An 18,028-nucleotide genomic window follows, 5' to 3' on the forward strand; every position below is an offset into this window, starting at 1 on the left:
GTTACTACCCGACCAAAAGGACTACGGCATTTCCAGATTGCGACGGGGCACGTGCCCACGTAGCTCTCTAGAACGTGTCCTGGGCTCCAAGCTTGTCACACGGGTCCGCGCTCGCGTCGCGGGGTTCGCAGAGAGACGAACGCTTGGACTCGGATCTTCGGGGACCCTCTCGGCGCCGCGGTTTTGGGAGCTTCCCGTTGAACTACCGGGAGGGCAAGGAAAGTGTTCGTGGCAGCTGTCGCCAGGCCTCAACCGGATCTCCATCCTCCGAAGGTGTCTACGCTGTGCCCCGACCTCCAACCGGGACACCCCTAGCGCCCCGCAGAGGCAATACCAAAGCCCTGTTCCAGCCTAGACTCAAATTAGTGAATGAGGAACCGGTCCCCCGACTCTCAGAACAATTAAGCGCGGTGCAGAATTCCACCAGGCACCTGGCCGCGCCCCTTGGAGGGGCGGGGTCCGGTGCCCAGAAGATGGCGGCAGCGGCGGGGTCCCACGGTCACTCCCACTGGCGCCCTTGATGGGCTCTCGCTGCCGCACCACCTACCTTGATAGCCAGGAGCGAGGAGGCGGAGGAGCGGTGACAAGCAGTTGGCGGCGCCAATCAGCACTGAGGAATCCGGGCCGTACCCAATGAGGGCCCGGACGGTGGAGACCGGGGTAGGTTGCAAGGGGGCCAGCGCGAGTGGCGGACGCGGAACGCGTGGGTACTCTTCTGCTGCTGGGCGGGAGCCGCCCGCCTCGCTGCTTTCCGCGCGCTCTGCACCGTGGCCCCTGGCGCCGGCTTGAGGGCGCCCTGGAGGCAGAGGGTCGACAGGGCTGGCCGGCCACCGGCCCGCGAGATTGGCAGCCCAAGCCCAGAGCACCTCCAGCAGCGGTCGCGGGGCCACTCTACGGCTGTGTCATGACTGACTCTTCCCCCAGAGGGAACTCTTTCTCAGCGGCGGCTGCAGAGAGAAGGGCCTGTTAGACCGTGAGACGAGTTCGGGGCCGCCAAACAGGGGGCTCGGAGGTCGCGTGCGCCCTCCCGGGCTCGTTGCTGTAGCCCCGTTAGGCAGGCCTCTCCCGCCTCGCGCGGCGGTATGTTCCCGCGGAGGTCGCCGGCCGTCCTGGCGGCCTGGCTGGCTGGCGCGGCGGCGGCGGGGGCGCGGGGCGGGGGCCTGCTCGCCCTGTTGGCCAATCAGTGCCGCTTCGTAACGGGCCTGCGCGTACGGCGCGCGCAGCAGATCGCGCTGCTGTACGGCCGCCTGTACTCGGAGAGCTCGCGCCGCGTCCTCCTCGGCCGCCTGTGGCGCCGGCTTCGCGGCCGCCCTGGCCATGTCTCGGCCGTGATGGCGGCGCTCGCCGGCGTCTTCGTGTGGGACGAGGAGAGAATCCAGGAGGAGGAGTTGCAGAGGTGAGCCCGGGGGTATGTCTTTCCTGTTGCCTGGGGTGCGCGCCCTCCCGGTTGGAGGTTGGGGCACTGAAACGTAGGGCCTGCCTTTGCGGACAATGTTGCCGGTTTACCCCGGTGGTACTTGAAAGGGCGATGCAGTAGCTTAATTCTGTTTTAGCAAACCACGTTTTTTATTGTCTCTAATGTGTTAATGTAACTTGACGGGTTAGAAGTAATTGGAAGTGTAGGTTCGTGTAGGGGAGAGACTTTGGGGAGCAGGCACTAAAGAAATAACATTGTAAAAACACATGGGATACGAAGGCATGTGGGCCGTTGCTCGCAATCCTTAACACATCCAGAAAGGTGCAAATGCAGAACAGATTTTAAACTTGACCTAAGGGTGTATTTACGATTTACAGAATTACTCCGTTCCAAGTAAAATTTAATGAGAAATGCTAGGAGAGCTCTTTTGTCATTGTGACTGTTGTGTCAGAATTAGGAGACTGGAAGGTTTTTTGCTGTCCTCGGACAGACCAATAGCGCAGACATGGTAATCCGTAAGAATTAGGTCGGTTTTTTGCTACTTTAGGACTTTGGGGGTGCTGTTTTCATTAGGCACCGAAATCACACTGTCATCGTTGAGAGCTGTTGTGTGAAAAGTGCAGTGCCATTGTTTGAATTTGTTAATGTATTATAAATCAGAGCCCTTAGAGTTTCCAAGTAGTTCGTGGGGAAATCTTGCTTTTGCTCTTGCTTTACATTGTTTCTGTGTTTCTTTTTAACAGATATTCTTACCCTGTGCTCTCTCGGTGCACACACAACACCCTCTGCCCCCTAAAATCTGAAACTGATTTCAGCCTCCTCCCCTTGATAAATCCCTGCAAGTCTACTTATTCTAGATATTTCTTCTGTTATTCCACATTTTGGTAAGGTTAAAAATGGAAATACTTAAAAAATTTATACTGTGACCTGTTTGAAGGTTAGTGCCCAGGTGCCAGGCAGCTACTTGGGCAGCACTATAAGTTGTGTGTTCTTAAGAACTGGTAATATTTTTCTTAGTAGGGAAGATGACTGTTTTATAAATGCAATTTAAAATCATAAAAGCAACCTGATTGACAAAAACAATTAAGATACCAAAGCATGATAGGCAGTTTGCATGATTTCTGTTAGTTCTCCTTTCCTGCTTGCCCATTTGTTTTTATTAAGCAGTCTTAGATGTGAGAAATAAAACAATTTATGCAAAGGGAACTTTAAAATTGAGAAGTTATAAATAACTGTTCGAATTTTCATTGTATTTGATGGTGAAATGCTCATGTTCAGCGGTGGTGAGGTTTGAGGGGAAAATCCCCAGTTGTATCTGTTTGGGGAAGAGGTGGGGAAGAGGAGAAAGACAAAAGACTAGGTGCAAATGAGAGGGAAGATATTTCAGGGATCTGAGTTGAATAGTGTTGGGGCCTAGGTGGAAGATGACATTTTTCAGCTTGCTTCATGTGTGTTTATGGATGATTGTTCTGGAGCCTCTTTTTAGTAGGTCTATGCAGGAGCTAGATGGGAAAATGAGCTAGGAAATGAATGTGATAAACATTTGTGTCAGTTACCACTGCCCACTGTGGCAGAAGGAGGTAGATCACTCAATGCCCAGTCCTAGTTTTCATTCTGTTGGCCTCTCTTGGGCCTCTCTTGGTTTCTTGTTTGCTTCTCTTGGTTGCTCTGAAACCTGGGGCTGTTGGAACACTTGGTTCTAATCCAGTTCCTAAAGAGATATTGCTCTGGGTTAACCTCCTTGGGAATTTCAGAAGCTTAGATGAATGTCAGAACACTAAGGTGCCGTTTTTGGCCCACTCCCGTGTTATAGTAGGGTTCCTAACTTAACACTTCACTGTCCAGTTCATTATTGATTTCAGTCATATACTTAAAATTTGATCAAGTTATCCATTTTGAGGATTTTTTTGAATGTTACCTTTTTAAAATGTTAACATTATTTAAGTATATCTTGACTGTACAATGTTTCTATAGATTTGTCATGTTTATATTAAAATACCCTGGATACAGGTTAACATTTTTAACTTTTTAAAACATTTTTTGCTTGGTGTTTATGTGCTTTAAAGGAGGCACTGCTGAGGTGGTTGTAGGTAGCTTAGAAAAGCCTAGATTTTGGTCTTCTAGTTATATGATTTGTGGTGCACAGTTGAGAGTGCCGCCGGACAAGTGCATTTCTTTTCCTTGTTAATGGAAGAAGACCATGATTGTCCCATGGCTTCCAAATCGTAGCCTTTGGTTCTTCTGTGCTGTGCCTGTACCAACTTGTGCTGGTACAAACTAATTCTAATACTGCTGTCTTGATAAAACAGGGATGGGGTGTGCAGGATACTTCTTCGAATGTGTGATTTAAAGTAGCAGGTGTTTTTTCTTACATTATTTGAGTTTCTATTCAGAGTGAAAAAGAATGATCTTGCTTTCTCTTCTTTTGTGCTTAAGAAATAGGATCTCATTAATCTAGCAACAACAAGAAAATTTGAGAAATAACTGGTACAAAGTGAGTGATTCACTGATGGTGGTGTCAGATATAGAAATCAGATCTTTTAGTATTTGATCTATTCTTGCCTAATTGGCTTCAATTAAACAAAATAAAATAATTAACAATTAAAGAAATGAAACTTCAATTAAACAAAATAACAATCAGAATAACTTCTAATCATTATTTTTGGTGCTGGCAGTCTGTGAGCCCAGGGCAAATCTTAGGGGAAAATACAATAGTAATTTTTTATTGTATTGGAACATTAAAAAAAAAAAACTACAGGAACAGAAAGAGGAAGGATGTTAAGAAACATGAAAGGCTCAGGGAAAATGTCCCATTAACCTCCCCACTTTGTTAAAAAGTTACAGTTCATTATTACTCTAGAAATTTGAGTAAGTGCCAGTAAATTTTCATAAAGAAAGTTGGTCATTTTTCCATTTCTGTCTTTGGGGAATTCAGAATACTTGGAACATTCAATATGCTATTAAAACTAAATTATCCACAAAGAGTCCTTTTGGCTTAAACAAACTTTTTTCTTATTTATTTTTGTCACTGTCACTTGAGTGTATTTTACTGATATACCCAATTTAGATGATCAGAACTATGTAGAAGCTGACTTGAATTTTTTTAGATTATCTTCATTGTTTGGCTATTAACCAGTTGGCTCAGAATTGCAATGAGGTAGTTGATGTCTTTTATTTCTAGATGTGTCCTCTAACTGTTGTATTTGAAAATCTCTAACTTTGACAATGATTTGTGATTTGAGGAGGGGATCATGTGAAGTGAGGCAGTTGTGTTACTGAAATTACTGATAACGGGGATGGCTTCATTTGAATTATTTTGGATCCCCATGTCAGTGTCCACACCTCGTGAGATGAGCCAAACGTGACTATACCTATTTTTCTGTTTTTGTGCTTTTATGCCTTTATTTTCCATAGTACTCCAGCCTTTTTCAAATACTGAAATGACTTTAGTTTTGGAGAGGGAAGCATTCACTGTCTTCCCTTGATCCCCTTGCTAATCTGCTGGCTCTGTTACTATTTTGGTAATAATCTCCTTTGTCCTTTCCTCTCTTCTTACTACTCAAGTCTCTTAGATGATGAGGTTTAGACACCCATCCCATCCGAACAAGATTTGGCACAGCAGGCTAAAGGGATATATGGTGAGAGGTTTTTCCTTCCTCACTAACATACATGATATCACTAACGTATGTGATAGTGAGTGACTTTGTGTACCTGTGTGCTAATTACGTCTGTTATGTAGAATTTAAAAGTTCAGACCCTTTAGAAATTCTTGAGCCGGGGACATAACAGTCATTTAAATTTTCATGTTGCAATCTTGTTCCAGCATTCATGTTGTGCTATTCAAAGAATGAATGTCATGCCTTCACAAGACATTTTTATCCCCCTCTCGGGACTTAGTCTTATAATTTTAGTCAAAGCCACCTAGTGACCTTTAATTGTGTAAGGAGAGGCTGATTAAGCAATTAGGTCAGAAGTTCTGTATCATCTTGAAGTCTTAGAAGGTCATTAAAAATATTGTCTGTAGTATAGTTTAATTTTCTTAAAACCTTGTTACTATGTAATTTTATGAGCCTCTGTTATGTTTTTAATAAGACATTCCTCCCTCCTCTTCATTATGTGATAAGTGTGACATTCAAGAGTGGTACTTAATTTTATTGAAGGATGCTTTCCTAGTCCTGAAAAGTGCCATAGTGGGTGCCAGGTGATGCCTAAATTGTGTTCTGGGCAAGTCCAGCTGTGGTTTTGCTTTGCTTTCTCCTCTGTAAGAGCTTATTGCCTACTTTGAAGTTCCTTCCCTATTTGTGTACGTGTTTGCATTGGTAGCAGTCAGTCCTCTTTTGCAACTTTTTTTTTTTTTTAACATTTTGGTGTTTATTTTCAATAGGAAGATAGATACTACTCTTTTTTTAATATGCTAATCTTTTTTTTTTTTTTGAGAGGGCATCTCTCATATTTATTGATCAAATGGTTGTTAACAATAATAAAATTCAGTATAGGAGGGTCAACGCTCAATGTACAATCATTAATCCATCTCAAGCCTAATTCTCGTCAGTCTCCAATCTTCTGAAGCATAACGAACAAGTTCTTACATGGTGAACAAATTCTTACATAGTGAATAAATTCTTACATGGTGAACAGTACAAGGGCATTCATCACAGAAACTTTCGGTTTTGATCATGCATTATGACCTATAAACAATCAGGTCAAATATGAAAATTCGTTTGATTTTTGTACTTGATTTATATGTTGATCCCACATTTCTCCTATTATTATTATTATTTTTATTTTTAATAAAATGCTGAAGTGGTAGGTAGATGCAAGATAAAGGTAGAAAACATAGTTTAGTGCTGTAAGAGGGCAAGTGTAGATCAGATGATCAGGTGTGTGCCTATGGACTAAGTATTAATCCAGGCTAGACAAGGGCAGCAAGACATCCACGGATGCAGAAGATTTCTCTCAAAGCAGGGGGGGTGAGGTTCTGAGCCTCACCTCTGTTGATCCCCAAATTCTCACCTGATGGCCCCCCTGCGACTGTGCCTGTCTTAGGTTGTTCCTCCCTTGAGGAATCTTACCCGTCTCTGGCTAACCAGTCATCTTCCGGGGCCATACAGGGAAATGTAAAGTTGGTAAGTGAGAGAGAAGCCATATTGTTTGCAAAGGTTAGCTTTTTACTTCTTTGCAGATTTATGCCCTGTGGCTTCTATGCCCAGCACTTGTCTCGAGGTATCTTTACCACCTGGAGGAATTATGATACTCGGTAAATTCGATATGAGGCACGAATTCTATTTAAGGGTTGTAATTAGGAAGGAAGAAGAAAAGCTATAGATGTAGCGTATGAAGGAAACATGGGAGGATTGATTATTTCTTTGACATATCTTCTTGTAGAGTACCTTAAGTATGTATAGGTTTTAAACTACTAACTAATTTGCACACACATATTAACATAATAGGAATACGGTGACATAAACAAAGCAAATCTATAATTACCATCCATCTCCAGTGAAGCCAAGAAAACCATTTAGGCACCCTAGGCATTTGTGAAAATTTATCTATGATATGATGGATATTGTCCAACTGTACTTGAACCATCAGACAAATTAAAGCAGCCCATTTCTGGGATCTGTTCACATCCCATATGTTCTTTTAACCATAGATAGTCTATAGTCATGAGATTTTGGAGTGCTACAACTTGCACCCCTCCCAACTCCTGGTTGAGTTCCAACAGTACAGATCTGGTCAAATTCGTTGTCTCACTGTATGCACATGCCAGCCTAGACATCTCCCTCCTCATTCTTATGGCAAGTCCAGGAGACAGGTGGGCTGGATGCAGCCACAACCGCAGCATCATCCGGATACCTGTGGAGGCTTTTTGATGATCATCCCCCGGCACAAGTCCTCCAGAGAGTGCTGATGTCGGAAGCTCCTCCTCATATCGTATCTTAGTTCATTTTCTGGGTATCCAAGCTAGGCCTTGATCTTCTGCATAGAAACAAACAGACCCTTTGCCCACACTTTGACATGCCCTCTATACCACTGTGCAGAACTCATTGGAGGTCAGCACACAGTAACTGCTTTTCTTTTTTTTTTTTAATTAAGAGAAAGGAATATTATCAGAAAAGAGTACCTCCATAGCTGATCATCTGACACACTTTAAGTGATCAACATTAAGGATATTTAAAGCATGCGTTGATCTTTGATTTACCAATAGTTTTATCCTGTCAAGGAGTAATCCCCCTTTTCTTTCTTTCTTTCTTTTTTTTTTTTTTAATTTTTAATCTACACTTACATGAAGAATACTATGTTTACTATGCTCTCCCCTATATCAGGTCCCCCCTAACAACCACATTACGGTTACTGTCCATCAGCTTAGCAAAATGTTGTAGAGTCATTACTTGTCCTCTCTGTGTTGTGCAGCCCACCCTCCCCTTTCTCCCTCCCCCCCATGTATGCTAATCTTAATACCCCCCTTCTTCTTCTCCCCCCTTATCCCTCCCTGCCCACCCATCCTCCCCAGTTCCTTTCCCTTTGGTACCTGTTAGTCCATTTTTGGGTTCTGTAATTCCGCTGCTGTTTTGTTCCTTCAGTTTTTTCTTTGTTCCTATACTCCTCAGATGAGTGAAATCATTTGGTATTTCTCTTTCTCCGCTTGGCTTATTTCACTGAGCATAATACTCTCCAGCTCCATCCATGTTGCTGCAAATGGTTGGATTTTTCCACTTCTTATGGCTGAGTAGTATTCCATTGTGTATATGTACCACATCTTCTTTATCCATTCATCTACCGATGGACATTTAGGTTGCTTCCAATTCTTGGCTATTGTAAATAGTGCTGCGATAAACATAGGGGTGCATCTGTCTTTCTCAAACTTAATTGCTGCGTTCTTAGGGTAAATTCCTAGGAGTGGAATTCCTGGGTCAAATGGTAGGTCTGTTTTGAGCATTTTGATGAACCTCCATACTGCTTTCCACAATGGCTGAACTAATTTACATTCCCACCAGCAGTGTAGGAGGGTTCCCCTTTCTCCACAGCCTCGCCAACATTTGTTGTTGTTTGTCTTTTGGATGGCAGCTATCCTTACTGGTGTGAGGTGATACCTCATTGTAGTTTTAATTTGCATTTCTCTGATAATTAGCGATGTGGAGCATCTTTTCATGTGTCTCTTGGCCATCTGTATTTCTTTTTTAGAGAACTGTCTGTTCAGTTCCTCTGCCCATTTTTTAATTGGGTTATTTGTTTTTTGTTTGTTGAGGCATGTGAGCTCTTTATATATTCTGGACGTCAAGCCTTTATCGAATGTGTCATTTTCAAATATATTCTCCCATACTGTAGGGTTCCTTTTTGTTCTATTGATGGTGTCTTTCGCTGTACAGAAGCTTTTCAGCTTAATGTAGTCCCACTTGCTCATTTTTGCTGTTGTTTTCCTTGCCCGGGGAGATATGTTCAAGAAGAGGTCACTCAAGTTTATGTCTAAGAGGTTTTTGCCTATGTTTTTTTCCAAGAGTTTAATGGTTTCATGACTTACATTCAGGTCTTTGATCCATTTTGAGTTTACCTTTGTGTATGGGGTTAGACAATGGTCCAGTTTCATTCTCCTACATGTAGCTGTCCAGTTTTGCCAGCACCATCTGTTGAAGAGACTGTCATTTTGCCATTGTATGTCCATGGCTCCTTTATCAAATATTAATTGACCATATATGTTTGGGTTAATTTCTGGGGTCTCTAATCTGTTCCACTGGTCTGTGGCTCTGTTCTTGTGCCAGTACCAAATTGTCTTGATTACTATGGCTTTGTAGTAGAGCTTGAAGTTGGGGAGTGAGATCCCCCCTACTTTATTCTTCTTTTTCAGGATTGCTTTGGCTATTCGGGGTCTTTGGTGTTTCCATATGAATTTTTGAATTATTTGTTCCAATTCCTTGAAGAATGTTGCTGGTAATTTGAGAGGGATTGCATCAAATCTGTATATTGCTTTGGGCAGGATGGCCATTTTGACGATATTAATTCTTCCTAGCCATGAGCATGGGATGAATTTCCATTTATTAGTGTCCCCTTTAATTTCTCTTAAGAGTGACTTGTAGTTTTCAGAGTATAAGTCTTTCACTTCTTTGGTTAGGTTTATTCCTAGGTATTTTATTCTTTTTGATGCAGTGGTGAATGGAATTGTTTTCCTGATTTCTCTTTCTATTGATTCGTTGTTAGTGTATAGGAAAGCTACAATTTCTGTGTGTTAATTTTGTATCCTGCAACTTTGCTGTATTCCGATATCAGTTCTAGTAGTTTTGGGATGGAGTCTTTAGGGTTTTTTATGTACAGTATCATATCATCTGCAAATAGTGACAGTTTAACTTCTTCTTTACCAATCTGGATTCCTTGTATTTCTTTGTTTTGTCTGATTGCCGTGGCTAGGACCTCCAGTACTATGTTAAATAACAGTGGGGAGAGTGGGCATCCCTGTCTGGTTCCTGATCTCAGAGGAAATGCTTTCAGCTTCTCGCTGTTCAGTATAATGCTGGCTGTGGGTTTATCATATATGGCCTTTATTATGTTGAGGTACTTGCCCTCTATTCCCATTTTGCTGAGAGTTTTTATCATGAATGGATGTTGAATTTTGTCAAATGCTTTTTCAGCATCTATGGAGATGATCATGTGGTTTTTGTCTTTCTTTTTGTTGATGTGGTGGATGATGTTGATGGATTTTCGAATGTTGTACCATCCTTGCATCCCTGGGATGAACCCCACTTGGTCATGGTGTATGATCCTTTTGATATACTGTTGAATTCTGTTCACTAATATTTTATTGAGTATTTTTGCATCTACATTCATCAGGGATATTGGTCTGTAATTTTCTTTTTTGGTGGGGTCTTTGCCTGGTTTTGGTATTTGGATGATGTTGGCTTCATAGAATGAGTTTGGGAGTATTCCCTCTTCTTCTATTTTGTGGAACACTTTAAGGAGAATGGGTATTATGTCTTCTCTGTGTGTCTGATAAAATTCCGAGGTAAATCCGTCCGATCCTGGGGTTTTGTTCTTAGGTAGTTTTTTGGTTACTGTTTCAATTTCTTTGCTCGTAATTGGTTTGTTTAACTTTTGTGTTTCTTCCTTGGTCAGTCTTGGGAGGTTGTATTTTTCTAGGAAGTTGTCCATTTCTTCTAGGTTTTCCAGCTTGTTGGCATATAGGTTTTCATAGTAGTCTTTAATAATTCTTTGTATTTCTGTGGAGTCTGTCGTGATTTTTCCATTCTCATTTCTGATTATGGTGATTTGTGTTAACTCTCTTTTTCTCTTAATAAGTTGGGCTAGAGGCTTATCTGTTTTGTTTATTTTCTCGAAGAACCAGCTCTTGGTTTCGTTGATTTTTGCTGTTGTTTTATTCTTCTCAATTTTGTTTATTTCTTCTCTGATCTTTATTATGTCCCTCCTTCTGCTGACTTTAGGCCTCATTTGTTCTTCTTTTTCCAGTTTTAATAATTGTGATGTTAGACTATTCATTTGGGATTGTTCTTCCTTCTTCAAGTGTGCCTGGATTGCTATATAGTTTCCTCTTAAGACTGCTTTCGCTGCATCCCACAGAAGTTGGGGCTTAGTGTTGTTGTTGTCATTTGTTTCTATATATTCCTTGATCTCTATTTTGATTTGTTCATTGATCCATTGATTATTTAGTAGCATGTTGTTAAGCCTCCATGTGTTTGTGAGCCTTTTTGTTTTCTTTGTAGAATTTATTTCTACTTTCATACCTTTGTGGTCTGAAAAATTGGTTGGTAGAATTTCAATATTTTGGAATTTACTGAGGCTCTTTTTGTGAGCTAGTATGTGGTCTATTCTGGAGAATGTTCCATGTGCACTTGAGAAGAATGTATATCCTGTTGCTTTTGGATGTAGAGTTCTATAGATGTCTATTAGGTCCATCTGTTCTAGTGTGTTGTTCAGTGCCTGTGTGTCTTTACTTATTTTCTGCCCGGTGGATCTATCCTTTGGGGTGAGTGGTGTGTTGAAGTCTCCTACAATGAATGCATTGCAGTCTATTTCCCTCTTTAGTTCTGTTAGTATTTGCTTCACATATGCTGGTGCTCCTGTATTGGGTGCATATATATTTAGAATGGTTATATCCTCTTGTTGGACTGAGCCCTTTATCATTATGTAGTATCCTTCTTTATCTTTTGTTACTTTCTTTGTTTTGAAGTCTATTTTGTCTGATATTAGTACTGCAACCCCTGCTTTCTTCTCACTGTTGTTTGCCTGAAATATGTTTTTCCATCCCTTGACTTTTAGTCTATGCTTATCTTTGGGTTTAAGGTGAGTTTCTTGTAAGCAGCATATAGATGGGTCTTGCTTTTTTATCCATTCTATTACTCTATGTCTTTTGATTGGTGCATTAAGTCCATTTACATTTAGGGTGACTATTGAGAGATATGTACTTATTGCCATTGCAGGCTTTAGATTCATGGTTACCAAAGGTTCAAGGTTAGCTTCTTTAGTGTCTTACTGCCTAACTTAGCTCACTTATTGAGCTGTTATATACACTTTCTGGAGATTCTTTTCTTCTCTCCCTTCTTATTCCTCCTCCTCCATTCTTCATATATTGTGTGTTTTGTTCTGTGCTCTTTTTATGGGTGCTCCCATCTAGAGCAGTCCCTGTAGGATGCCCTGTAGAGGTGGTTTGTGGGAAGCAAATTCCCTCAGCTTTTGCTTGTCTGGGAATTGTTTAATCCCGCCATCATATTTAAATGATAGTCGTGCTGGATACAGTATCCTTGGTTCAAGGCCCTTCTGTTTCATTGCATTAAGTATATCATGCCATTGTCTTCTGGCCTGTAGGGTTTCTGTCGAGAAGTCTGATGTTAGCCTGATGGGTTTTCCTTTATAGGTGACCTTTTTCTCTCTAGCTGCCTTTAAAACTCTTTCCTTGTCCTTGATCCTTGCCATTTTAATTACTATGTGTCTTGGTGTTGTCCTCCTTGGATCCTTTCTGTTGGGAGTTCTGTGTAATTCCATGGTCTGTTCGATTATTTCCTCCCCCAGTTTGGGGAAGTTTTCAGCAATTATTTCTTCAAAGAGACTTTCTATCCCTTTTCCTCTTTCTTCTTCTTCTGGTATTCCTATAATATGAATATTATTCCTTTTGGCTTGGTCACATATTTCTCTTAGTGTTGTTTCATTCCTGAAGATCCTTTTATCTCTCTCTATGTCAGCTTCTATACGTTCCTGTTCTCTGGCTTGTATTCCTTCAATGGCCTCTTGCATCTTATCCATTCTGCTTATAAATCCTTCCAGGTATTGTTTCACTTCTGTGATCTCTTTCCTGACATCTGTGATCTCCTTCCGGACTTCATCCCACTGCTCTTGCATTTTTCTCTGCATCTCATCCCACTGCTCTTGCATTTTTCTCTGTATCTCATCCCATTGCTCTTGCATTTTTCTCTGCATCTCTGTCAGCATGTTCATGATTTTTATTTTGAATTCTTTTTCAGGAGGACTAGTTAGGTCTGTCTCCCTCTCAGGTGTTGTCTCTGTGATCTTTGTCTGCCTGTAGTTTTGCCTTTTCATGGTGACAGAGATAGTTTGCAGAGCTGGTACAAGTGACCGCTGGAAGAGCTTCCCTTCTTGTTGGTTTGTGGCCTTCTCCTGGGAGAATAGTGACCTCTAGTGGCTTGTGCTGGGCAGCTGTGCGCAGACAGGGCTTCTGCTTCCTGCCCAGTTGCTATGGGGTTTATCTCCGCTGTTGCTGTGGGCTTGGCCTGGCTGGGGCTGTTCCTCCAAAATGGTGGAGCCCCGTTGGAGGGGGAGCGGCCAGGAGGCTATTTATCTCCGTAAGTGGCCTCTGTGCTCCCTGCTGCCCAGGGGGTTAGAGTGCCCAGAGATCCCCATATTCCCTGCCTCTGGTCTAAGTGACCTGTCCTGCCCCTTTAAGACTTCCAAGAAGCACTCTCCAAACCAAAACAACAACAGCAACAATGAGAGAGGGAACAGAAAGAAAAAAAAAGGAAAAAACACGCGATTTTTTGTTTTTTTTTTGTCCTCAGGTGCCGGTCCCAGGCACCCGCTCACTGGTCCTGCTGCCCTGTCTCCCTAGTACCAGGGTCCCTGTCCTTTGAAGGCTTCCAAAAAGCACCCACCCACCGGTCCCGCAGGGAAAGAATGCTCGATATTCTTTGTCCTCAGGCGCTGGTCCCAGGCACCCACTCCCCAGTCCCACCGCCCTGCCTCCCTAGCACCGGGGTCCCTGTCCCTTTAAGGCTTCCAAAAAGCCCTCCCCAGAAAGAGAGAAAAAAAGGGGAAAAACGCGCGATTTCCTCCATCCTCAGGTGCCGGTCTCAGGCACCCGCCCACCGGTCCCACAGGGAAAAATGCGGGATATTCTTTGTCCTCAGGTGCCGGTCCCAGGCACCCGCTCACCAGTCCTGCCGCCCTGCCTCCCTAGCACTGGGATTCCTGTCCCTTTTAGGCTTCCAAAAAGAACTCACAAAAAAGAGAAAAAAAAGGGAAAAACGCGCGATTTCCTCTGTCCTCAAGTGCCGGTCTCAGGCACCCGCCCACCGGTCCCGCAGGGAAAAACGTGGGATATTCTTTGTCCTCAGGCGCCGGTCCCAGGCACCCGCTCACCAGTCCCGCTGCCCTGCCTCCCTAGCACCGGGGTCCCTGTCCCTTTAAGGCTTCCAAAAAGCGCTCGCCAAAAAGAGAAAAAAAAAGGGGGGGGGGAACGCGCGATTTTCTCCGTCCTCAGGCGCCAGTCTCAGGCACCCGCCCGCCGGTCCCGCAGGGAGAAACGCGGGATATTCTTTGTCCTCAGGTGCCGGTCCCAGGCACCTGCTCACCGGTCCCGCCACCCTGCCTCCCTAGCAACGGGGGCCCGTCCCTTTAAGGCTTCCAAAAAGCACTCGCCAAAAAAAAAACCGCTCAGGTTTCTTTCCACCTGCCGGGAGCCGGGGGGAGGGGCGCTCGGATCCCGCCGGGCCGGGGCTTGTATCTTACCCCCTTTGCAAGGTGCTGGGTTCTTGCAGATGTGGATGTGGTCTGGATGTTGTCCTGTGTCCTGTGGTCTCTATTTTAGGAAGATTTTTCTTTGTTATATTTTCATAATTCTATGTGTTTTTGGGAGGAGATTTCCACTGCTCTACTCACGCCGCCATCCTGGCTCCGCCCCCTGTAGACCTTTTTAAGAGCTTTTCGGGGCCTCCACTGCCTCGGGCTGGCCGCTTCCTCCTCTTTTGCAACTTTTAATTAAAACTTAAAAAAATGGTTAAACCTCTTCATCAGAACATCAGTATAAATTGTACTGGTTAGGGTTCTTGGTTACAAACAAAAAAACTGCTATAGGTTAATTTAAGCCAAAAAGGAATTAATCCCAAAGGTGTTAGGTCACTCAGAGAGCATTGACAAACACCAGGGGACAGTCTGGCTAAGGGAATACCCAGGACATGCAATGGGAATAATGTTACGGTAGTGCTAGTTTTGTTTCTGCCAGATCTGCTGTGCTGCTGGACTCGCCCTCAGGATCGGAGAATAATCTGCCAGAGATCCTGTGCCTTACATTCCTCAAGAGTTAAAGCCTCTAGCAGAAGTCTCTAATTAATTAACCTCACTTAAACTAGCAACTGTGCTCTGACTGCTAGGGGCTAAGAGAAAGACTGCATCCCCCTATTTTGTGATTCTCTCAAATGTCCCCTTAAATAAGTGTTTTCATCTAAGTCCAAAGTTTAAAATCCAGAAAATTAGCATTTTAGAGCTAATAGAAACCTCTGAAGAAATAATCTCCTCACTTTACAGCTGGAAAAAAGGGAGGACTTGTCTGGTAAAATGATGTGCATATACTCACACAGTAGGTGGCAGAGCTGGGACTAGAATATAGACCTACATTCACTACACTGTGGTTTGCTCTAAACTTTTAACCTTGAGTTACCAGTATATACCTGTCAGTTTTTGGCTTTTAAAGTACTGTATCAATGTAATCTTCTAATAAAAGTTTGAATTACTGAGACCTATTTCCATGCTTATTCAATTCCGTAAACATTTATTGAGCATTGCTGTTTGCTAGGCAGTTGTTAGAAGCTAGAAATACAAATGTGAAAAGGGCTGATTCTGGGCCATTAGAGAATTCACAGTTTAGTAAGGGAGGTGGATATAAAGATAGATTAATTGTAATTTGATATGTTTCTGTAGAGGAATAATGTATACGATTAACTCTGCATAGATGTTAACCTTGAACCTTGTGTTTTTTGGAAGGTTGAAGAGGAGTGAAAAAGCATTTCAGAGCGTGTATCTATCGGTAGTTGGTGTCTTCTTCAGTCTTGAATCACAGAAGAATTGTATATGACATAGCCAGCTAGCAATCTTTCTTTTTCCTGTTTGCTGTTTAAAGGTTATGGGGAAAATACAAGCCATGTTAAAAAAAATTATAATGAAATCTTTCAGACATATAAAAGGTTTGAAGAATAATGTGAATGTTACAAATAGAATTATATTTAAGAAATAGGATATTATAAATATAGCTAAAGCCTCCTCTGTGTCCTTTCCAATTGAAATCTCCTCTCTCCCCCAGATTATCCTAACTTGTATTTCGTTTCCATCTGTCTTTATACATATGTACATATCCCTAAGTGATATATAACGACATGTAGTGTGATACATGGTATTGTTTTGAATGTTTTAAAGCTTTGTTCAGCCCTAAACCAAATACTAAAAAACTGAATCCAGCAACATATAAAAAGGATATATATCATGAGCAAGTGGGATTTATCCCAGGAAAGTAGTCTATCATATAAAAATCAATTTATTAATAAATTAAACTAATAAAAATCAATCATTGGTTTATTGATAAAATGAATTTATTAATATAATAAAGGACAGAAACCACATGGTCATTTCAGTAAATGCAAAAAGAAAGCATTTGACAATATCTAACCTCCTTTCATGATAAAAAAAAGCATTTAGCAAACTAGGAATAGAAGGAAACTTCCTCAGCCTGATAAAGGTGATCTACAAAAAACACATTGAACAGTATAGTTAGTATCATAGGACCGAAAGCTTTCCCTTAAGATCAGGAAAAAGACAAAGATGTCTGCCCTACCACTTCTGTTCAATATTGTATTGCATGTTCTTGCCAGGGAAATGAGGCAATACAGAGAAGTGAAAGGCACCCAGTTTGGAAAAGAAGAAGTAAAACTATCTCTGCAGCTGACATAATCTTGTATTTAGAAAATCTTAAGGTATCCACAGGAATCTAGTACAGCTATAAATGAGTCCAGCAAGGTTACAGGATACAAGATCAATGTACAAAAATCACTTCTATATCTAGCAATGAATAATCTGAAAATAAAGTTAAGGAAACAATTTCATTTACAATAGGATCAAAAAGAATAAAATACTAAAGAATAAGTTAACAAAAGAAATACAAGACAGAACTGAAAACTACAAAAAAGCATTGAAAGAAATTTTAAAAGACATAAATAAATGGGAAGATATATTGTGTTTGTGGATGGTAGACTTATATTGTTAATGTGGCCATACTATCCAAAGGGATCTATACATTCAACAGAATCCCTGTCAAAATCATAGTAGGCTATTCTGTGGAAATTGGCAAGTTGATCATGATACTTAATGGAAATGAAAGAGATCCAGAATAGTCAAAACAGTCTTCACAAAGGATAGAGTTGGAATACTCACCCATACTGATTGCAAAACTTACTACAGTGCTGCAGTAATTCAGACAATATGATACTGGCATAAGGATAAATATATATGTTGGAATAAAATTGACAGTTTAGAAATAAACCCTTACATTTATGGTCAGTTGATTTTCAGCAGAGGTGCCAAGACAATTCAGTGGGGAAAGAACTGTCTTCAACAAATGTGGCTAGGACAGCTGGAGATGCACATGGAAGATAATGAATCTAGACCCCACCCCCCACCAACCTCACACCACACACAAAAATGAACTCAAAATGGGTCAAAGATCTAAATGTAAGCTAAAACTAAAATTCTTAGAAGAAAATAAAGTCTTTATGACCTTGGATTAGGCAGTGGTTTCTTAGCTATAACACCAAAAATATAAGCAATCAAAGAAAAATTAGATTAATTGGACTTAATCAATATTAAAAACTTCCATTCATCAAGTTACTATCAAGACAGTGAAATGACAACCCACAGAATGGGAGAAAATATAAATCCTGTCTGATAAGTGACTAGTATCCAGAATACATAAAAAGCTTACAATTTTTTTTTTTAAATTGAAGGGTAGTTGACACACAGTATTACATTAGTTTCAGTTGTACAACACAGTGATTTAACATTTATATACATGATAATTCTAGGTACCAGCTATCACCATACCAAGTTGTTACAATATTTTGACTATATTCCTTATGCTATACATTACATCACCGTTACTTGTTTATTTTACAATTTGAAGTGTGTACTTTTTTTTTTTTTTTTTTGTGAGGGCATCTCTCATATTTATTGATCAAATGGTTGTTAACCACAATAAAATTTTGTATAGGTGGGTCAATGCTCAATGCACAATCATTAATCCACCCCAAGCCTAATTTTCGTCAGTCTCCAATCTTCTGAAGCATAATGAACAAGTTCTTACATGGAGAACAAATTCTTACATAGTGAAGA

At 41.5% G+C, this 18,028-nt stretch overlaps 1 protein-coding gene across 1 annotated transcript in view; it reads left to right on the top strand.

Annotated features, from left to right (window-relative positions):
• Positions 1-652: 652 nt before the first annotated feature.
• STARD7 (StAR related lipid transfer domain containing 7) overlaps positions 653-18,028 on the top strand; it is a 36,318-nt gene continuing 18,942 nt past the window's right edge. Inside the window, exon 1 of the mRNA XM_073240471.1 lies at positions 653-1,396. Within this exon, the coding sequence (XP_073096572.1) occupies positions 1,083-1,396 (314 nt within the window). The 5' untranslated portion in view covers positions 653-1,082. The remainder of the gene's footprint in view (positions 1,397-18,028) is intronic.

This window comes from Manis javanica, chromosome 1 (genome assembly GCF_040802235.1).
Source record: "Manis javanica isolate MJ-LG chromosome 1, MJ_LKY, whole genome shotgun sequence".
In the NCBI taxonomy this organism is placed as follows: Eukaryota; Metazoa; Chordata; class Mammalia; order Pholidota; family Manidae; genus Manis; species Manis javanica.